Genomic DNA, 18,915 nt, shown 5'->3' with positions numbered 1-18,915 from the left:
CAGTGATTTCAGCGCGGGGTGGGGGAATATCAAACATATAGAGAGAGTAGAGAGTCTTGAGGCATTTTAAAAAGGAACAAACGTATTCTGGCATAAGCATTCGTTCTTAGTATGCCGTAGCACCTTGGTTACAGTCTTTAGGTAAAGGTAAAGGTACCCCTACCCGTACGGGCCAGTCTTGCCAGACTCTAGGGTTGTGCGCTCATCTCACTCTATAGGCCGGGAGCCAGCGCTGTCCGCAGACACTTCCGGGTCACGTGGCCAGCGTGACAAGCTGCATCTGGCGAGCCAGCGCAGCACACGGAACGCCGTTTAGGTTGGCAGGCGCTGGGACCGAACGGCGGGAGCGCACCCCGCCGCGGGGATTCGAACCGCCGACCATGCAGCCGGCAAGTCCTAGACGCTGAGGTTTTACCCACAGCGCCACCCACGTCCGGTTACAGTCTTTAAGGTGACTCAAAACTCTTAGATTTTGCTGCATCAAACACACAGCTGACCCCTCTGGAAATAGTTGCAGTGGTTTTTAAGTGATTGAAACACACAGTTACTTTGCATTCAGTAACTGGATGGAGCATCCATACTTTCTTTTAGGGTTGGCCATGTCTGGAACTTCCAAAGTCTGAGGTAGTTTTTATGTAGTTTTATGTAGTTTTTATGTCGTTTTATGTAGTTTTATGCAGTTTTTCAATTTCATTGTCCTGCATGGGACAATGACAATAAAGATATCGTATATCGTAGGTGTTCAGTTTGTTGGCATCTGAGCCAGTCTTCATGTACCTGGAGAAGGATAGAGCATTGTTTTATTTGTGAAGGTATTCCCACCTCTGCTCCTCAAGAAAGAGAAAATCTTCACTAATTATTAGCAGCATATTAGACTGGGGCATCAAGAAGAATGGATCGAATTAAGCTTTTTCTTTATTTTTAAAAATTCTGTGCTTCATGATCCTCATCTTTCTCTGGTGTCCGGTATTTATACACTATTCAAGGTGTTGGCTCTAACATATAAAGCTCTAAATGGCCTGGGTCCTACATACTTCTTGAGGCTTCGTCATATGATTATTCCTGCCCAGTAGTTAAGGGTCATCAGATGGTCCTGCTGTGAAGCCAAGTTACCCACTCCTCACAAGAGGGTTACGGTGTAGGGCTTTCATAGCAGCATATTCTGGGTGGCAGCTCAAGTGCTGAATTGGTGCCTAAAATCAGTAATAGCCTGCTTTGGATGAGGACCAATAATCTGAAGCACAATTCTGACAAGATGGAGGTTTTGAGGATTCCTGTTTAATTTTCTCAGGGAGAAGGTGCTTAGCCTGTTCTGGATGGGACAGTACTCTCCCTACAGGACCAGCTTTGCCATTTTTGGATGCTCTTATATTCAACTTTAATCAAGCCTCCCAAACCCCTGGATCCAGCAAGGGTTAAAGCCAGACAGGCCATTAAGAAAATAAAGGGAAGATGATGAGCCATTAAGAAAGCAATGGAGAGGGGGTTCTGTGCCAGATGGTAAATGGATGGGACCCTCCTCTATTGCTGAGAAATTTAGAAGAACAAAAGTCAGAGTTGACAGTGGGCTATGATGTGACCTGGGGGGGGGGGATGTTGCAGGTTGCAAAAGGCAGCAAACTAGAGGATCAGAGCACAGTTGTTGATTTCTGTTTGAATGAAGGCTGTGGCTATGGGAGAAATAAAACCTTCTTGGGGTGTTCATGTTGTGACCCCTTCCATCATAGGCTCAGGTTGTATATATGTGTAAATAAACCTTATATGATGAAGACACCACAATCTCCGTTGTGCCTCATTTCCAAAACGAAACATGGACCTGGTGCCTGGAACTCTTGGAATCTCACGCTGCTTGGAGATTTGGGTGGTGAGCAACGGTATATTAAATAAATAATGTTTAATTCTCTCACTCTATTACTACTACTACTTTTATTTTAATAACTTGCATTCCAGTCCATCAAAGATCGACCCAAGATGGCTCATAAAATTTAACAACAACTAAAACATTAAAACCACAGAATATAACATTTGGTGTCTGAGTTTGAATCCTGGTGTCTCTTGTTCCAACAGGGCCAGAACTTTGTAATAAGGTTTGTCACAGAGTTCCATGTTACTTAGAGCGGAAGCAGAATTGTCTGTACAAGGTCAGGGAGGCTATTTTGTCTTAATTGCTTGGAAACTTGTAAGTGGTATATAAATTGATGACTGGTGATAATTCATGTCCCATAGCCTTTTTCTTCCTTTCCTCTTCTTTGCCCCTTAGTGACTCAGCTTGCTTCGAAACTGATCTGCTTTGTGCTATGACTAGCCCAAGATGGCTCACCATTATTGTATTTCATTTATTAATAATCACATTCTAAACCACTGCCTCAAGGCGATTTACATATAAGGTAATGAAAAACAAGTTAAAAGCAGCTAAGGCTGCTCGCCCTCCCCTCCCAGCAATACACACTAAGCAGGGTTAAGGAACTGAGGGGGCTGGTAGAAGAGTCATGATGTGTAGACCTTTTATGGCTTGTGGTCTCTGAGCTAAAGGAAGCTTCTGAGAATTTTGCAAGACATAAACATTTAGGTCCACTTGTTGTACAAGTGAGTGACGCCTGCCTTTGGGGAAGTAGCCACATCTCACTTTTGAGGGAACAGCAAACAGTGCTAAGTGCCCAAACAGTTCTGGAGCGCTGGAGCTGTACTACACCACGAGAAAAGAACAAATGGCACGTCGGAGACCAGGTAGGAACTGGACAGCAAAAAAAGAACCTCGAAGGGTTTGTGTGCGCGCGCACGTAGGCCTGTCTTCTCTACCTTGACCAGCGTTTGCTTTGATGGATTGGTCTACTTACTCTACTGAAAGAAGTGACATTTGAAAAGGGAGACCAATACCAATTTAGAGGGTAATTATTAGGCCAACTATGTGGGCAGAACAGAGGCTTCATCAGGTTCAGCAAAAGCACAGTGTGAATGGGATGGAGCAGTGTGTGCTTGCTCTGCGAAATCAAGTAAAGAAGCAGCCTGACTCTATCTGTGAGGATACTGGTCTCCCCACCATTCCTGGTTGACCTGCTCCCAACATTATGTGTTTCTAGTAGAGAAGCAGTGACTCATCCTGGCTTATTGACTTAATATTTGCCCCCAGTGTTTCTTGACTTCTAGCCCACTGTCTTTACTAAACAAAGAGCCCTTGTGATATAGCGGTTAAAGTGTTGAACTAGGACCTGGAAGACTAGGGTTCAAATCCCAAATCAGCCAGAAAGCTTACTGAGTGACCTTGGGCCAGTCGCCATTTCTTAGCCTGACCTACTGCATAGGATGTTTGTGAGAATAAAATGGGGGTGGGGAGAAGTGTGTCTGCCTCCTTAAGCTCGTTGGAGGGAAGGTAGGATATAAATGTGATGATGATACAAAGGACCACACTGCTTTTGAACACACCTCTGCAACCTGGCATGCATTCTCTTCCATGACCCACCCACCCACTCCTGGCTGCCTCTTTGAGATTATGATTTGGGCATTCTCTCTTGAGTTTCATTCTACTCTCTTTATCTCTGACTCTGGATGGAAAGGGAGGCTTTGGGTTAAACCTCTTCCAGATAATGTCTGTCTGTCTATCTCTCCCCGCCTCCCCCCCCCCCCACAACCTACCAAGTGTGACTGTGAAATAACACAGGATATCTAGAAACTGCCCTGTACATTGCATGAAGAGTGGGATACGAATGTTATACATAAAAAATAAAGTTTACCTACACATAATGTGAAATGGGTATCTGCAGTTAGTTTATTTAGATGTTTCTATCTGTCTTTCACTGTATGGTCTCAGGGTGGTGTACAGTGTATTAAAAATCACAATACATATTTCTAAAACATATTTAGTCTAAAGCAATAACCAGTATCAAAGGTTACCTATATCTCTACCTGGATTTTATTTATACTGTGGGTTGTATCCAGCTTCTCATTCCACATGAGGACTTCAGTTTCACTCTCTTCTCCTTGCTTGGCCCCCAGTTCCCAAACTCAGCCTTGGGAAAGAAATTTGGGTCAGTGCAGGAGGCACGTGAGAACAGGAGGAGAAGTGTCATTGCACTTACAGAAGTTGTTCTGCATGGACAGTGATTTAGCTGGCTGCAACTGTAGCATTCTTTGACAAGGCATGCCAGACAGGAAGAGATGTAATAAGGAAGTGCTAGCACTGCTGTGAGAGCAGCTTAAAAATGGATTTTTTATATATTTAAGGTAAATGTGTGCTTGTATCAAACCTGTCCATTTTACCCAGCCTTCCAAAACAACAACCACTGTAACACATAAGGCAGTGGCCAACTAGATTACATGATTAGTTTGTTGCCCTAGAATCAATGGGATGTATGGAGCACCATCTCCCCAGTTTGTTCCTTGCCCTCCCTTGCAACATATGCTTAATGAGATCATGGTGATATGGGCAGGAAAGCCATGTGAAGTATACTGAGTCTGGCTGGGACTCAACTTCGCAAAGGTTCTACTCATAGAAGGCAAGAGATAGAAAGCAGTTCCTATACAGAGGCAACAGAATGGCCAAATAATAAAAAGAAATTTTGGCTCAGCTTACAACCAGAGGCATACATTTCCTGTTCGCCTTTTCTTTTTCCTTTCTATAAGCTATGCATACTTGCCAGATGTATTTTCAGGGAGCTTAGGAATTTTTTAGGCAGACTCTGTAGTTTTTAACTGATGTGTTTCTTTCCTGCTCATATGCTAGTATTAAAATATGTATTTTATTTGTTTTACTATCAGGTGTTTTTTGTCACTATCCCCCGCCTTGAGATCATGTGAAGAAGAGTTTCCTCTTGTGGATTCTAACCTCACATACATAGGATCACAGGTTTGGAAGGGATCCATGAGTATCGTTCAGACTGACCCTCCCTCAAACCTATAACAATATAAAATAATGTCCTATTTGCTTTGATGGTTATAACTACAAGAAGCCTGTGCTTAGTGTTTTGGCTGGTCAACTCAAAGGCACACTAGCTAATTGTCAGTTTGCAGGAAGAACCTTGCTGTACCGTGTATCTCCTCCAATGCATCCTTTTCCTGTCACACATCTTTCCCCTTGTCTATCCCTTTCCATAGCATTTTCTGTCTCACTCCTGCACACATTGTGAGTGGGTGGGTGGGGCAGTGGGTGGCTTACAGCTTGCAATGGATGAATCTGTCAATTTCTGTTTCTCAGTTTCTAATTTCTTGAATCTTAAATTCACTTCTCCGCTCTTCTGCATCAGTTTAAGGTTTGTTTGTTTTTTAACAAAAAATTATCATGAACATTCATTTGTATCATAACTCATTTTGGAATAAGATCGTAAAGTTGATGCTTCTTAAAAGTGGGAGAAGTTACGGTTACATTCATTTGCATTCTAGTGTGAATTTCTCCTAATGGACACATTCTTGCATGCAATTTTGCCAAATATACACATGCAAACAGCGCTCCCTGAGAACATAACACAGGAAGAGCCCTTGGCCAAAGGCCCATCTAGTCAAGCATCATCTTCCCCACTGTGGCCAACCAAATAATAATAATAATAATAATAATTGTTAAATAGTGGGTAGACATAGCAGACGACACAGCGATTTCTCCAAAGCAGCTCTTTATTTGTAAGCTGTAACATAACTGAACAGCAAACAGCTCAGCCGGCCTGCTTTTATAGGCAGCCGGCTGTCAACATTGTAGCAACATCAACCCAGGGTTTCCCGCCTAAAATAACTGACGCGGACCTGAGTGAAAACTACATACACAATACTCCTGGTGGCCAGGGTGAGAACTTCAATACATAACAATAATATAGTTATATGCCTCCCATCCAGAGGCATAGTTGGGGGGGCTAGCCAGATTTTTTGCCCTAGGTGAAGCCTCCAGAGGGGTGCCATTAAGGCTCCTAGCCTGTGTGTGTGTACGCATGTGTGTGTGGTGTGTGTGCCAAACTGGGTCTTTGACCCGGGTGAAATAAAGCCTGGTTTCGCTCCTGCGCCCATCTGCCTGGGTTGCCCCAGCCACTCTAGGCAACTCCCAACAAAAAACAGAAAAAACGCAATATGACATCACACACTTAAACCTTTGGCCCACAGCAGTGGCGGAGCTTCAGGCTCTGGTGGGGGGGGGAGCAGGCAGGGGCGGGGGTGGCACACATCCCTGGGGCATGGCACGCCACCTATGGGGGCTTGGTGCCCAGCGCGGGGTAAGGGGGCAGCCACAATGGCACCCCAGCTGGATCTTACCACCAGGATCTTGCGCTCTCCCCCACACCCCTGTTCCTCCGCCAGTGGCCCCCAGACTAAGGAAGGTTCCCCAACCCCGATATAGAGGGTGCCCTCCTGAACACCCTCATACATCTGCGAAGCCCAGAAGCAGGACATGAATGCAGAAGCAGCCTCCCACGTGCTCCTGAGCAGCTGGTATTCAGAGGCATGCTGCCTGTGGTACTGGAGTTAATATACAGCCACCATAACTAGTAACCTTTAATAACCTTATCTTTCATTAATTTCTCTAATCCTCCTTTAAAGCAAACCAAGCCCTTCATATATCTTATGGCGGAATAATTCAATGTTGCACAAAGCCAACATTTGGGCTTTCCAGGAGGAATGATCTTCATTCTTCTCCCAGCATGCACTGTTCCCGGGGGTTCTCCTGGCACCCCTCAGTGACCCAATTTGGAGGCATGTGGATGGGAGCAGGGCGGGGAAAGCACCACTTAAGAAGTAGACGTTCTTGCATTGCTTCCACGGATGGGACTCTCTGTTGAATCCTGTTCCATGGTTTTAACTACCTTATTTTTTGCTCTATAAGACTCACTTTTTCCCTCCTAAAAAGTAAGCGAAAATGTGTGTGTGTGTCTTATGGAGCAAATGCAGGCTGCACAGCTATCCCAGAAGCCAGAACAGCAAGAGGGATCGCTGCTTTCGCTGCGCAGCGATCCCTCTTGTTGTTCTGGCTTCTGGGATTCAGAATATTTTTTTTTCTTGTTTTCCTCCTCCAAAAACTAGGTGCGTCTTATGGTCTGGTGCATCTTATAGAGCGAAAAATGAGGTATATGCTGTGTGAAGAAGTACTTCCTTTTATATCTTACAATGTTTAGCTTCATTGGATAGCCCCAGGCTCTAGGATTAAAAAATACTAAGATACTCTCTTCACTTTCTTCACACCATGAAGCACATGTCTTTATACACGTCTATCACTTTCCACATCTTCTAAACTGAAAAGCCCAAAATGATGTAACTTTTCTTCATAGGGAAGTTGTTCCACCCTCTCCATTGGTTGGGCTTTTCTGAAACCTTTTCAGTCCCCAATATTCTTTTTGATGTGTTGTGACCAGAACTGAGCCCAACACAGAATTTACCTTTTTCATAACTGCTGCATGTTGGGGTTCAATATTTTCATTTAACCATCCACCAAGGCCTCGAAATTCCTGGTCAGTCACCCCCACTTCAGACTAGATTAGTATATAAGTGATGTTAGAATTTTTTGCTCCAATGTGCAAAAGTTACTGTATTTTTCGCTCTATAAGACGTACCAGACCACATGACGCACCTAGTTTTTGGAGGAGGAAAACAAGAAAAAATATATCTCAGAAGCCAGAACAGCAAGAGGGATCACTGCGCAGTGAAAGCAGCAATCCCTCTTGCTGTTCTGGCTTCTGGGATAGCTGCGCAGCCTGCATTCGCTCCATAAGACGCACACACATTTCCCCTTACTTTTTAGGAGGGAAAAAGTGGGTCTTATAGAGCAAAAAATACAGTAGTTGTTTTTGCTTTAAGAAATAAAAACAAGATAATTACTAATTCCCATTGAAGTGTTCTGTGTCAACTTTGCACACCAGTATCAGTGAGCAACCTAGCACAGAGATGTGGATTTAAGGTTGTTGGTTAGCCATACAGTAAACAGTTGCATTATATGAGAATATGAGGGCTGGGGAAAGAAGCAGAAATTTTTTTTTAAACTTATTACCTACTCTACCCCTGCGGGAGGCAGTGGAAGACAGAAGTGCCTGGCGTGCTCTGGTCCATGGGGCACGAAGAGTCAGACACGACTAAACGACTAAACAACAACACTCTACCCCAGCTCATAGAACATTCTCCAAAGGATAAAACAAGTGGGATAGTGACTGTTCTCATAGTAATCATTCTCATACCTATTAGAAGTTGTTGAGGTTTTTTACCCCACGAAATAAACAAATAAACTGCCACAGGGGCCAAATTAGGCCCCCGAAACAGACTTTGGACATGCCTGGCATAAACAGACTACAGTAAGTGATGATTTTCAAAGGGTGTGTGGATTTTAATACCACCCCTTAGCTACTGTTTCTTTCTCTAGATTCCATAGAAAGTTTGGCCCCATCTGAAAGGGATTATGAGAATGTTGTACCTCCCCATTTGCTGAGATGGCAACAGCCAACCCCACAGCAAACACAGAAAGCAGATACAGGTAAGTGATTCTTAACAGTACGTACAATAATGTCTATGGCCTCAATCTGGTTTGGGGATTGGGAAGAAGCCATTGCGTGCGCTGTGGAAATGCCACAATGCCTATCACCCAATCCAAAGGGTCCACTAGAACCTGTTTAAGTAATTGCTCACCTAGATCATTTCCCAACAAATAAACAAACTATCCTACTGGGGGAGTAGGTTGAAGCAGATCGTGAGTTGAGTGACCACACCATGTTGACATCTTTCCAAGGCCTCCATTATTTTTAACCAAGAGGATGTTTCGTTAAATGACTCACTGATGCTGATAGGTCAGCTTCGTGGAGAAAGGTAGAATGGATGTGTCCTTGAGCGATACACCTCCCTTAAATTCAGGCTGTGTGCACACTGTACCTTTATAACACATTCAAAACATATTGTTTTCTTATAAGCAGTGCTTTTTTTCTAGAAAGAATGGTGCCTGAACGTACCTCCCTCGGATGACCCACCCCAGAAGCCCCCCTCCTCCTGCTTTGATCAAACACCATCTATTACAGATCATATATCAGGATGCCTGGTGCTTATCTGCCTGCTGTACACACTAGGCCCATCTGTCCTTTCAGAAGGATTGAGCCTAGAAGACATGGAAGTTGGTGGTCTGAGGCACCACTTAACAGGCCCACGGAGAGCTTGTCTGAGGCATGGGGCAGGAGTCTTGATAAAATAAAGCTATAAACAAAAAAGCAGGCAGTCTCTGCCCACCCCACCATCAGCCGGCTTAGGCCTCCGAGGCCCAGGGCAAGTATACCCACCTGTGTCCCTCCCTCTGCAGGGGCCTGTCAATATACATTAGGGGGGGTTCACCCCAAGTATCACCCTCCACCACCCCACCTCATCTTTGAACTGCAGATCCCACCATCTCCCATCCACAGCAGGTGGGCTGCACTTAAGCATGTCATCTCATATACACATGCCTTTTACATATGTACAGCTCACATCTGGCCCCTTACTCCGTGATACCAGCTATTTTTGTGTGTGTGCTATAATAGTCACTCTTATTGGTTATCTGCAGGTGTGCCCACACCCACCAGATTTACTGATCATACGGACTGCTGTTGTCGGAGAGCGTCTATCATCACCCTCTACATCTTGGTGTTTGTTTCCCTGTTAATAGCGTCAGCTGCCTTTGTGCTGGCCTTTCTGAAATGTAAGTTCAACAGAGGACCCGGAAGGGCACATCATCCTATGCCGCTGGTCATTGTAGTCCAAACATTCTCAAACTTTATACTGTGAGAGGAACTGTTAATGTGCCACAGGAAACAGACTAAAAAAAATAGGATTCCTGCTAGCCTAAAGTACCCACTCCCAGAGGAGGAAGCCCACTGTGCTTCCACATTATGTACAGTTCTTGCCTTCTTTCATTCAGCCCCACCAGAATGGGGCGAGTCATGTTACCACACTTTTCTGCATTGTCTGATCAGTCACTGCTAATGCAGCAGGCCCAGAGCCATTCAGAAGGAAATGCAGCAGTTGGGCTTCTTGCGTGGGTAAAGGAAGTTCTCACTTTTAGCATGCTCAAGTATGAACCCTTCTTGGATGTAAGAATGAAATGTACCTTCAGCTTCTCTCCAGAAAAAAGTGCACTTATCAGACGTTCAGGAGGCATTGTACTAATTGATGTTAGTGCAAGAGGTGTGTTGTGAGGAGGAGTTGAGAAAATGTGGCACCCTCTTGGTTCGGCGCCCAGTGTGGACAAACCAGTTGAGTACCCTTAAATCCGCCTCTGTCTGTGGCCCTCCTGATGCTGTTGGCCTCCAACCTTTGTCAGCCTCAGCCAGCAAGTGGTTAGGGTGATGGGAGTTGTACTCTACTAGCATCTAGAGGGCCACAGGTTCACCATCTCTGATACACAGAATCAAAGCCTTTTGCTGTGGACAGCTGATGGGGTCACTTCCCGATGTGATTTTCATGGGACTATTGTGTATGTGTGAAGTTGTCAAGGACCAGTTGATTAAATATTCAAATACAGATTTGGCTCTTTGAGAGGATAGCTAGCTGCCTTGGGTTTCTGAGGATAGTTCAGCTATGTTGCTGGAGCACCGGCATGTACACTGGAAGAACAGTAGCCAAGTTGTTAGAGGAAAGATGGTGTTAGCAGCTGTACAGCCCAAAGAAATAGAGGAAGGGCAGGGCTGAATTATAGGTTAAACCCACAGCCTGTTGTGACGATCCACGGGCAATGGTTCAAAACCTCATGTACTCTCTGCTGGGCTGGGTAGAATACATTTGTAATATATAAATGTGCAAATATCCACAGCATTAAGCACTGAACAGTATAGAATGGGGAGCTCAGTTTTGGATGGATGAGTATGACTAGCAAGCTATGCTAAGATCTGGAGCTTTCATGATTAGTACATAGAATCGTTCCAGTACCATGGTTTCTTATCCCAGGGCTCTGTGTGTTTCAGTTATTCCTCAGTGTCCAGGGGACTTTCAGAAGTACCAGACAAAGTGCATTTACATCTCCATTCATAAACATACCTGGGCAGAGGCACGGAGGGACTGCAGTAGGCGAAGTGCGCCCCTGGCAACGGCTGAAGCGGTGAGCATTGGTGACTTTCCTGGAACTAATTGTTGGCTACCTTGCATAGAGAATTAATTAGATTTCAGTGAGGCAGGACACACACACACTGTTCTTCCCATTCTTGATCCTCATAGTTTTCTGTGATGATCCATCTGCTACTCAGTTTCTTTACTTAACTCTATTCCTAGGTACAGTAGTGGCCTACAATTGCAGCCTCTTATGTACATGTGTGACCTTTCCCATGCCCAGAATTTTACTCAGATTCTCGCTTCCCAACTTTCTCCTGCCATTTGTTTCCTGAACACTGCCAAATGTGCTGAAGGCACCTCATTGGCCACTGTGGGATGCTGAACCCAGCAAAGAAGAAATATGTCCCAACCCACCCACCCACCCACAAAAAATGGGATCTAAATATCAAAATTATACAAAATAGAATAGTATGAACTAGTTATATAAAGCAACTTTATATCACAAATAAGAACAAATTCAAGCTGAGTGCTAATCCACACTTCTGCTTGGACTATGACTTCCCTTGATCTGGACAATATAGTTCTGTTGATGCAGCCTAGAATAGCATTAGCTGTTTTATTTTTTATTTTTTGCTGCTGCTGCTGCTGGTTCATGTTCAGCTGTTGTCTACCAAGACTCCTGGATACTTTTCATATGTACTACAGTGTTACAAAAGCTTCGTGTTACAAACACTTTGGGTTACAAACTCTGCTAACCTGGAAGTAGTACCTCGGGTTGAGAACTTTGCCCCAGGATGAGAACAGAAATCGTGCACCGGTGGCGCGGCAGCAGCGGGAGGCCCCATTAGCGAAAGCGCGCCTCAGGTTAAGAATGGTTTCGGGTTAAGAACGGACCTCCGGAACGAATTAAGTTCGTAACCCAAAGTTGTCCCCCCATCTTATATTTGTGCAGCTGATTCTTCCTGCCTAAGTGTAGAACTTAACATTTGAGCCTACTGAATTTCATTCTGTTAGTTTGGGCCCATCTTGAATCCTGATTCTGCCTTCTGTGGCATTGGCTCCCCCTCCCAGTTTGCTATCATCTGCAAATTGGATGAGCATCCCCTTAATTCCTTCATCATCTAAGTTATTCATAAAGACGTTGAAGAACCATGAACCCAGCACAGAACCCTATGGCAACCCACTTGTCCCTTTTTTCCAGGATGACAAGGAACCATTAATGAGCACTCAGTCAGTCAATCTCATTTAGTTTGTTAAATTAGAGGTGCAGTTGCTATAGCCCAGAGCTATCTCAGAGGTCCTAATTTGGAGGGTAACTTGCAGTTCCTTTTTAGTGTTGATTACACTCTTCTGGATTGAGGGGGAGGGCAAAGAGCAGACACTGATCTGACCTTTCCTGCTTTCTGAAGACGATTCAGAAACTTCAGCAAGTGCAGAATTCAGTGGCCAGGTTGCTCACCAGAGCAAGACGGTTTGAGCATATTACACCGATCCTGGTCCGACTACACTGGCTACCAATTAGTTTCTGGGCCCAATTCAAAGTGCTGGTTTTTACCTATAAAGCCTTAAACGACCCAGGACCACAATACCTCAAGGACCGTCTCTTCCCATATGAAACTACCCGGACCCTGATATCATCTTCTGAGGCCCTTCTTCATGTGCCTCCTCCTTGAGAGGTCAGGAGGGTGGCAACATGAGAACGGGCCTTCTCTACAGTGACTTCCCGTCTGTGGAATGCTTTCCCCAGGGAAGTTCGCCTGGCACCTTCATTATACACCTTTAGGCACCAGGCAAAAATAAATCTTTTTAACCATGCCGTTGGTTGATCTGATTGACATCCTATGCCCTTTTAAAATGTGGCTCTTTTATGGGGGGACGTGTTATTGGGTTGTTGTTTTTATTGTGGTTATATATAAAGGTAAAGGGACCCCTGACCATTAGGTCCAGTCATGACCGACTCCGGAGTTGTGGCGCTCATCTCGCTTTATTGGCCAAGGGAGCATGACTAAGCCACTTCTGGCGAACCAGAGCAGCGCACGGAGATGCTGTTTACCTTCCCGCTGGAGCGGTACCTATTTATCTACTTGCACTTTGACGTGCTTTCGAACTGCTAGGTGGGCAGGAGCTGGGACCGAGCAATGGGAGCTCACCCCATCACGGGGATTCGAACTGCCAACCTTCTGATCGGCAAGTCCTAGGCTCTGTGGTTTAACCCACAGTGCAACCTGTGTCCCAGTGGTTATATATATATTGTGGTTTTTATGTTTATCTTTTCTGTGAACCACCCTGGAACCTCCGGGTATAGGGCGGTATATAAATTCAATAAAATAATAACAATCATCATCATGTTAGATCAAGGAGGTCAATCTGAACCTTGGAAATAATTCTGAATACTGGGTTGACAACCCTGAAGGAGAACAGAATAAAGTGACTGGCAGGTAAGTAAGCTTCATTTACTGCTGTTGGTCTCCTCTCCAAATTCCTATCTGCTCACAAGAATTTTATGACCACATGAAGCTGCAAATGTGTGCTGCACTTTTCAAAAGAGAACATTATGAAATCAGCTGACAAGGGTCACATCATGGGCTGTAGGTATCCATTAAGCTCCAGAACAGAGAGAGTCAGAACAAAGACCAGTGTGGGCTAGGTAGAGCAATTATATGAATGCCAATGTATACAACCCTTAGTTTGTGTGATGAATTCACCACAAGTTTATTTTCCCCAGAGATCCTGAGAATGCTGCATCATGTACAACACAAGATTCCATCTCAGGGCCCATCCTGCTTCTTGTCCTGTGCCTAGAAAACATGGCTCTGAGTGATCATCTGCTGGTCCCATGCTTTCTAGGCATAAATCTAGTGGTTTTGCCTTTGCCCCGCCACTTTCCCCCAGAAAACCTGCTCTTTAGCTCTAATTCGGAGCAAGCAGAAGTATGGATGAGCCTTCAGTATATCTCAGTTTTCTTGAGAAACCCTACTAGTGTGGGTTAAGCCCTAGATATGGCAAGTTGTAATTTTGACTAACCAAAGCACTCAGAAAGCTGGTCCATCATATCAGAATGCTCCAGAGGAGTCTTTTTATGGAGAAGTTATCACATTAAAAATACTGAGAACCAAGCCTTTAGGTGGGCACCAAATGTTATTCGAGAGATGACAAACCTACCCGTGCTTCCCTAAGTAAATTGTCACAGCAGGTAATTGTTTCCACCCCCTGATGTTTCTGTAGGAACTTACAGCACAGACCTGTAAAGGTTAAGGGGTTCAGTGTCAATCAAAACCCCCAAACCGATAGGCTGTCACCACTCCTGTTAACAGTCCACCCCCAACTCAGACCCGGGAGATGCCAGACTCCTGCAAGATTCCAGGAAATAAGAACTAAAACGCTACTCTCTGCTGTGTGTAGCCTCCAGCAGAACAAAACACTTACGTGTTAGCCCAGTGTGACCAAAGAGATCTAAGGCACTGGTTTAGATCAAGGCAAGTTTCCAAACAACCACATAAAAGTATAGCATATATTGAAGATTTCTAAAATAGCAGAATGAGAACCCAGTTACCCAATTAGAATGAAAGATTTTACAGTTGGTGGGAAGTGCTGATCAGTTAGGAAGGGGATTGGCCAACCAAAGGAAGCCAGTTCTCCTGGATATAACATCACTGAGGTTTATCATATCCACCAAGGGAAATTTTATCATTAGCATTTGCCAACAATCCAGTGAGGTGTGACAAGGTGTGTGAATGGGGCCAACCTCCTTCTGATGTTTCATGTCAGATGGAGAGCAGTGGTGGTCCATCTTCTGTGCGTGTGATGCTTTCGACATGAGTTGTTCTCTCCTAGTCAATGGAGTACAGGGTTTCTAGATGTAGATTCTCCTAAAGTGATTGAGAGGGGGAGAGACTGGATTTTTTTGTTACCTGTGCAGTGAATCAGCATATTCAACACCTAATAAATCCTTCATCTGGACCTTCCTTTAAGGTCACTTCCACCCTATTTTCACTGGAATTGACCTCCTTTGTTCACTAATTTTTTATGTGTAAATTTCATTTGTAATGACAGCCCATGTGAGCTCCTCTGCTGTCTTCCCAATTTATTCAGACCTGATAAGGGCCTCTTTTTGTTGTAAAATACAATTGCAGCACCAGTCTGTCTAGTGTGGACTGGCAAAGTACTATGAAGAGTACTTTTGAGTTATTGTACTGTACCTTTTTAATTAGTCACATCCTCCTAATTAATTGATTCCTTTTCAGTAACTATGTCCATGACTTTCATGAATTGTCCTTCATAAGTCATTTCCTGTTCCCTGCAAATTACAGGAGTGGAGGAGTTTATTGTCGTTAATTGGTTGTATTTATGTTAGACACTTTGAGTGTTTCATTTTGGAATTGGAGAGCCCAGATGGAAATGTTCCAATAAAATGAATTAGTAATATATAGTGAAACTTTGCCCAATGAAAACAGCGTTATCTAAAGTGTCATGTAGGACCACCGTTTTAATTCTGTTTCCAACTGATTTCAGAAAGGCAATGAATGCCTCACCAGTGCTAAAGGGTCCTGATCAGTTGAAAGCAATCTACGTGTCCTTGTGTGTTCCTTAACTGACACTTGTAGAATTGGGTCATTCTTTCCCAGTAAAAATGAAGCATGTTATTCTTTCTTTATAGAACTCGGAAGACAGAAAATGAAAACTGTACATTTGTCTCCTGGAAAAACAATACGATTGCTCCTTCACAAACTTCTTGCACCCATCCTTTGCATTACATTTGTGAAAAATATCAAGCATAAGAAACAATATATTTCCATGTTACTTTGTAAGCTTTATATTGTCATTTGTGAAAAATTACGGCATGTAGCTGTAATGTGCTCGTCTATGTATGTGCTCTGTTCATAGTTTCAATGTACAGCGGACTTTGCACTTCTATGGCCGGTTGCACAGGAATATGTCTCACATGGCTGTTATAGTGCTATGGAAGTATATCTCCAGAGCAGAAACAAAACAGCCAATTTTGAGGTGGGCAAACAGCTGAGAATGGTCTTTTTAAAATTCGGTATAACACTAAAGAGCAGGTGTGTCTGCTTCCGGCGACCAGCTCTTGGCCTTCTTGTGTGTGTTTGTGCAGAGACTTTGCATCTTGTCTTCCACCACATCACTGTTGGGGGCAGAAATGGATCATGCTCTGAAAACTGAAAAAAGAAAGAAAAGGAAGTAAACAGGAAATGGGAAGGGCGAGAGAAATATGGCTTTAAATAGCACAAGCATGTCACGAGAACAAGGGAACAGCAAACTGAAAAACAGTTCCAAAAGTGGATTTCAGCCAGAAAAAAAGGATGTTAGAAATGTGCCTCAGTAATAAGAGGGAAATGAGAGAAAATTGCCTCGCTGCTCAACTGGCAATGTGAACTAATATTGAAAATATGAAAGAAGAAAGAGGAAAAAGAGGCAAAATGTTCAGTGCTGGCTTTGATTCGGTCTTTCCTAAGCTCAGGATGTGACTGGATGATTATGCAAACGTGTAAAAATAAGGGAAGGCAAAGAATGAAAATGAAAATACAGAAGAAGAAGCTCAAATTATACTTACCTGATTTCAAGGAATTGAGCTGAGCCTAAAGTAATACACTGTTGTGTATGGAACTTGCTTGAGAAATGCTGAGTTAAAGGTAAAGGTAAGGTAAAGGTACCCCTGCCCGTACGGGCCAGTCTTGACAGACTCTAGGGTTGTGCGCCCATCTCACTCAAGAGGCCGGGGGCCAGCGCTGTCCGGAGACACTTCCGGGTCACGTGGCTAGCGTGACATCGCTGCTCTGGCGAGCCAGAGCCGCACACGGAACGCCGTTTACCTTCCCGCTTGTAAGCGGTCCCTATTTATCTACTTGCACCCGGGGGTGCTTTCGAACTGCTAGGTTGGCAGGCGCTGGGACCGAGCAACGGGAGCGCACCCCGAAATGCTGAGTTAAAGATAGAGAAATCTCATAGTTTTGGTTTCTCCTCATTTCAAATTTTTCCAATCTTAATTCACCCTTATTTCTGCAGCAGTTTGTAAATATTTTTAAAGTTCATGAAAAATTATTTGCATTTTCCTGTGCTTTTCTCCTGATGTGTTTTGGATGCAGTTGTGCCCAGCCTATGCATTTTTGCCAGCATATTCCCTAATATGCTATTATCACTGACACATATTTTTAATGGCTGCATTCTTTTACATACTGTTGTTATTGTTGTTAGAGAACTGCATCACAAAAGCGCAAATTTCAATGGGTAGCTGTGTCTTGTGCTTGTGTACTGGGTCTAGAAGTCTGGATTGGGTAGATTCGCTTCACTATGCAAAGTTTCATCTTTGCCCTTCAAACTAGGTCAAATTACAAATGCAAATACTTCTTGACTGGCATAAACTGAGAAGTATTTCAAATGAATAAGATAGTTGCAATAACAATTGGATTCTGAGTACACTGGTACCTTGGTTCTCGAACCCAATCTGTTCTGGAAGTCCGTTCGACTTCCAAAACGTTCACAAACCAAGGCGTGGCTTCTGATTGGCTGATTGGCCCTGGAAACAATGCCGACAGCTGAAATGGACGTTCGGCTTCCAAAAAACGTTCGCAAACCGGAACACTTACTTCCAGGTTTGTGGCATTCGGGAGCTGATATGTTTGGGAGCCAAGCCGTTTGAGAACCAAGGTACCACTGTATTTCACAATTCACTGAATATCATCTTTGCAGATGGTATTTGAAATCAAATTTTGTAGATCTGTGGGTAAACCACAGACAAACGCACAGCAGTCCCTGTGAGTGAGCACATTTATGTGCCCCAAAGGAGAGAGGGTCAGACTGCTGAGACTTTGTAGATGGAGTTCAGCTGTGGTGATGGAAGCTGCCAAAGTTTCTCTAGGGATCTGCCTGCTGATGGAGTGTCTATTTGCTTCCAAAAAAGCTCTGCTTATACAGTATATCACTTCTAGCTGCAGGCAGGTGTTGCATATCAACAAAACTGTAGCCAAAACAGGTCTACCAAGGAACAAGCTGGAGGTATCAGCATACTCATGGAAACCATAAGTTTGCAAAGTAAGGGGAGAAACCTAAGAAAGTAGAACACCACCACCTTTCATTAAAAAAGACCAGTGAGGACTGGGCATGCTCACTGGCCATGTGAAGAAGGGCATGGAGTATGATGGGAAGGGGCATGGCTCTGTGGATCACCGAACAGGAGCATTTTGCACAGCAGAATTTTTTCACAAATGTTCAAGGAATGGTAAGTCTTCAATGCTACCTCATTCAGAGGGAATTAAACCCTTGACGTCTTGCCACTTAGGGAAGTGGTGCCATGCACTCATGACAATTTTTCTGAGGTACTTGGAAAAAACCGTTCAGTGTGGGTGGTAAATGTTTCTAAGGAAATCAGTTCCTATTGCATAATTGCCTACCAAGTTTTAAGGAACTGAGAGGAGAGGTGGTTAAAAGTTACAACAGATGCCCTAGTTGGATCCATTGCCCTTCTTTGTTCTCCTTCAGTAGAGTTTCTCCTGTTCTTCCAGCTAGCTAACCATCCCAAATCTGTTTGCCAAAGCCCACGACCTCCCCTCTGCATGTCTCAGGTGGCATTGCTCTGGACCGCTTAGCTCCCTGAAGGATGGATTATTATCAGTAGTTTCATGAACAGGAACACCACGAGTTGAATTGCTGTCTTAACAAAATGTCCCTTGCCTTCACTTGTTCTAAAATACTAATAGGACTAAAGGTAAGGGCTGAGTTCAGCAAATTGCTTTCTATTTCCAGCCCGTTTTAGTCACTCACACCCTTACGCTCAAGCACCATTTGTCACTCTGGAGTACTTGACCTAATTTCCCTGTCATCAGAAGGGATAGGCATTGTTCCTGAACCTCATCCACCTTTTGTTGCCTTGGAAACCATGAGAGCCAGCAGTCATATTTGCTAATGGAAGGTCATCTGCCTTCTGAGTTGAAC

General features: G+C 44.1%; 1 protein-coding gene across 2 annotated transcripts; it reads left to right on the top strand.

The window, feature by feature from the left end:
* Positions 1-2,592: 2,592 nt before the first annotated feature.
* LOC114590785 (killer cell lectin-like receptor subfamily B member 1) lies at positions 2,593-17,041 on the top strand. 2 transcript variants are annotated; one of them, XR_013391858.1, is made up of 7 exons: positions 2,593-2,727; positions 8,324-8,434; positions 9,485-9,619; positions 10,881-11,014; positions 13,318-13,403; positions 15,623-16,616; positions 16,916-17,041. XR_013391858.1 is itself a non-coding variant. In XM_028717263.2 (6 exons), the coding sequence occupies exons 1-6, from the start codon at positions 2,709-2,711 to the stop codon at positions 15,741-15,743; spliced, it is 606 nt and encodes a 201-aa protein (XP_028573096.2). In that variant the 5' UTR covers positions 2,593-2,708; the 3' UTR covers positions 15,744-17,041. The 2 variants fall into 2 exon arrangements, 1 of the variants encoding a protein (XP_028573096.2); XM_028717263.2 differs by having other exon boundaries at positions 15,623-17,041.
* The last annotated feature ends 1,874 nt before the right edge of the window (positions 17,042-18,915 follow it).

The sequence above is a fragment of the Podarcis muralis genome, chromosome 2 (assembly GCF_964188315.1).
Source record: "Podarcis muralis chromosome 2, rPodMur119.hap1.1, whole genome shotgun sequence".
Lineage (NCBI taxonomy): Eukaryota > Metazoa > Chordata > Lepidosauria > Squamata > Lacertidae > Podarcis > Podarcis muralis.
Note: the sequence above shows the minus strand (reverse complement) of the source record. Positions and strands in the feature narration are given on the sequence as shown.

Coding starts and splice junctions, on each gene's coding strand:
- LOC114590785 (XM_028717263.2), top strand. Junction 8,435..9,484: donor AACACAGAAAGCAGATACAG/GTAAGTGATTCT, acceptor GGTTATCTGCAG/GTGTGCCCACACCCACCAGA. Junction 13,404..15,622: donor CAGAATAAAGTGACTGGCAG/GTAAGTAAGCTT, acceptor CTTTCTTTATAG/AACTCGGAAGACAGAAAATG.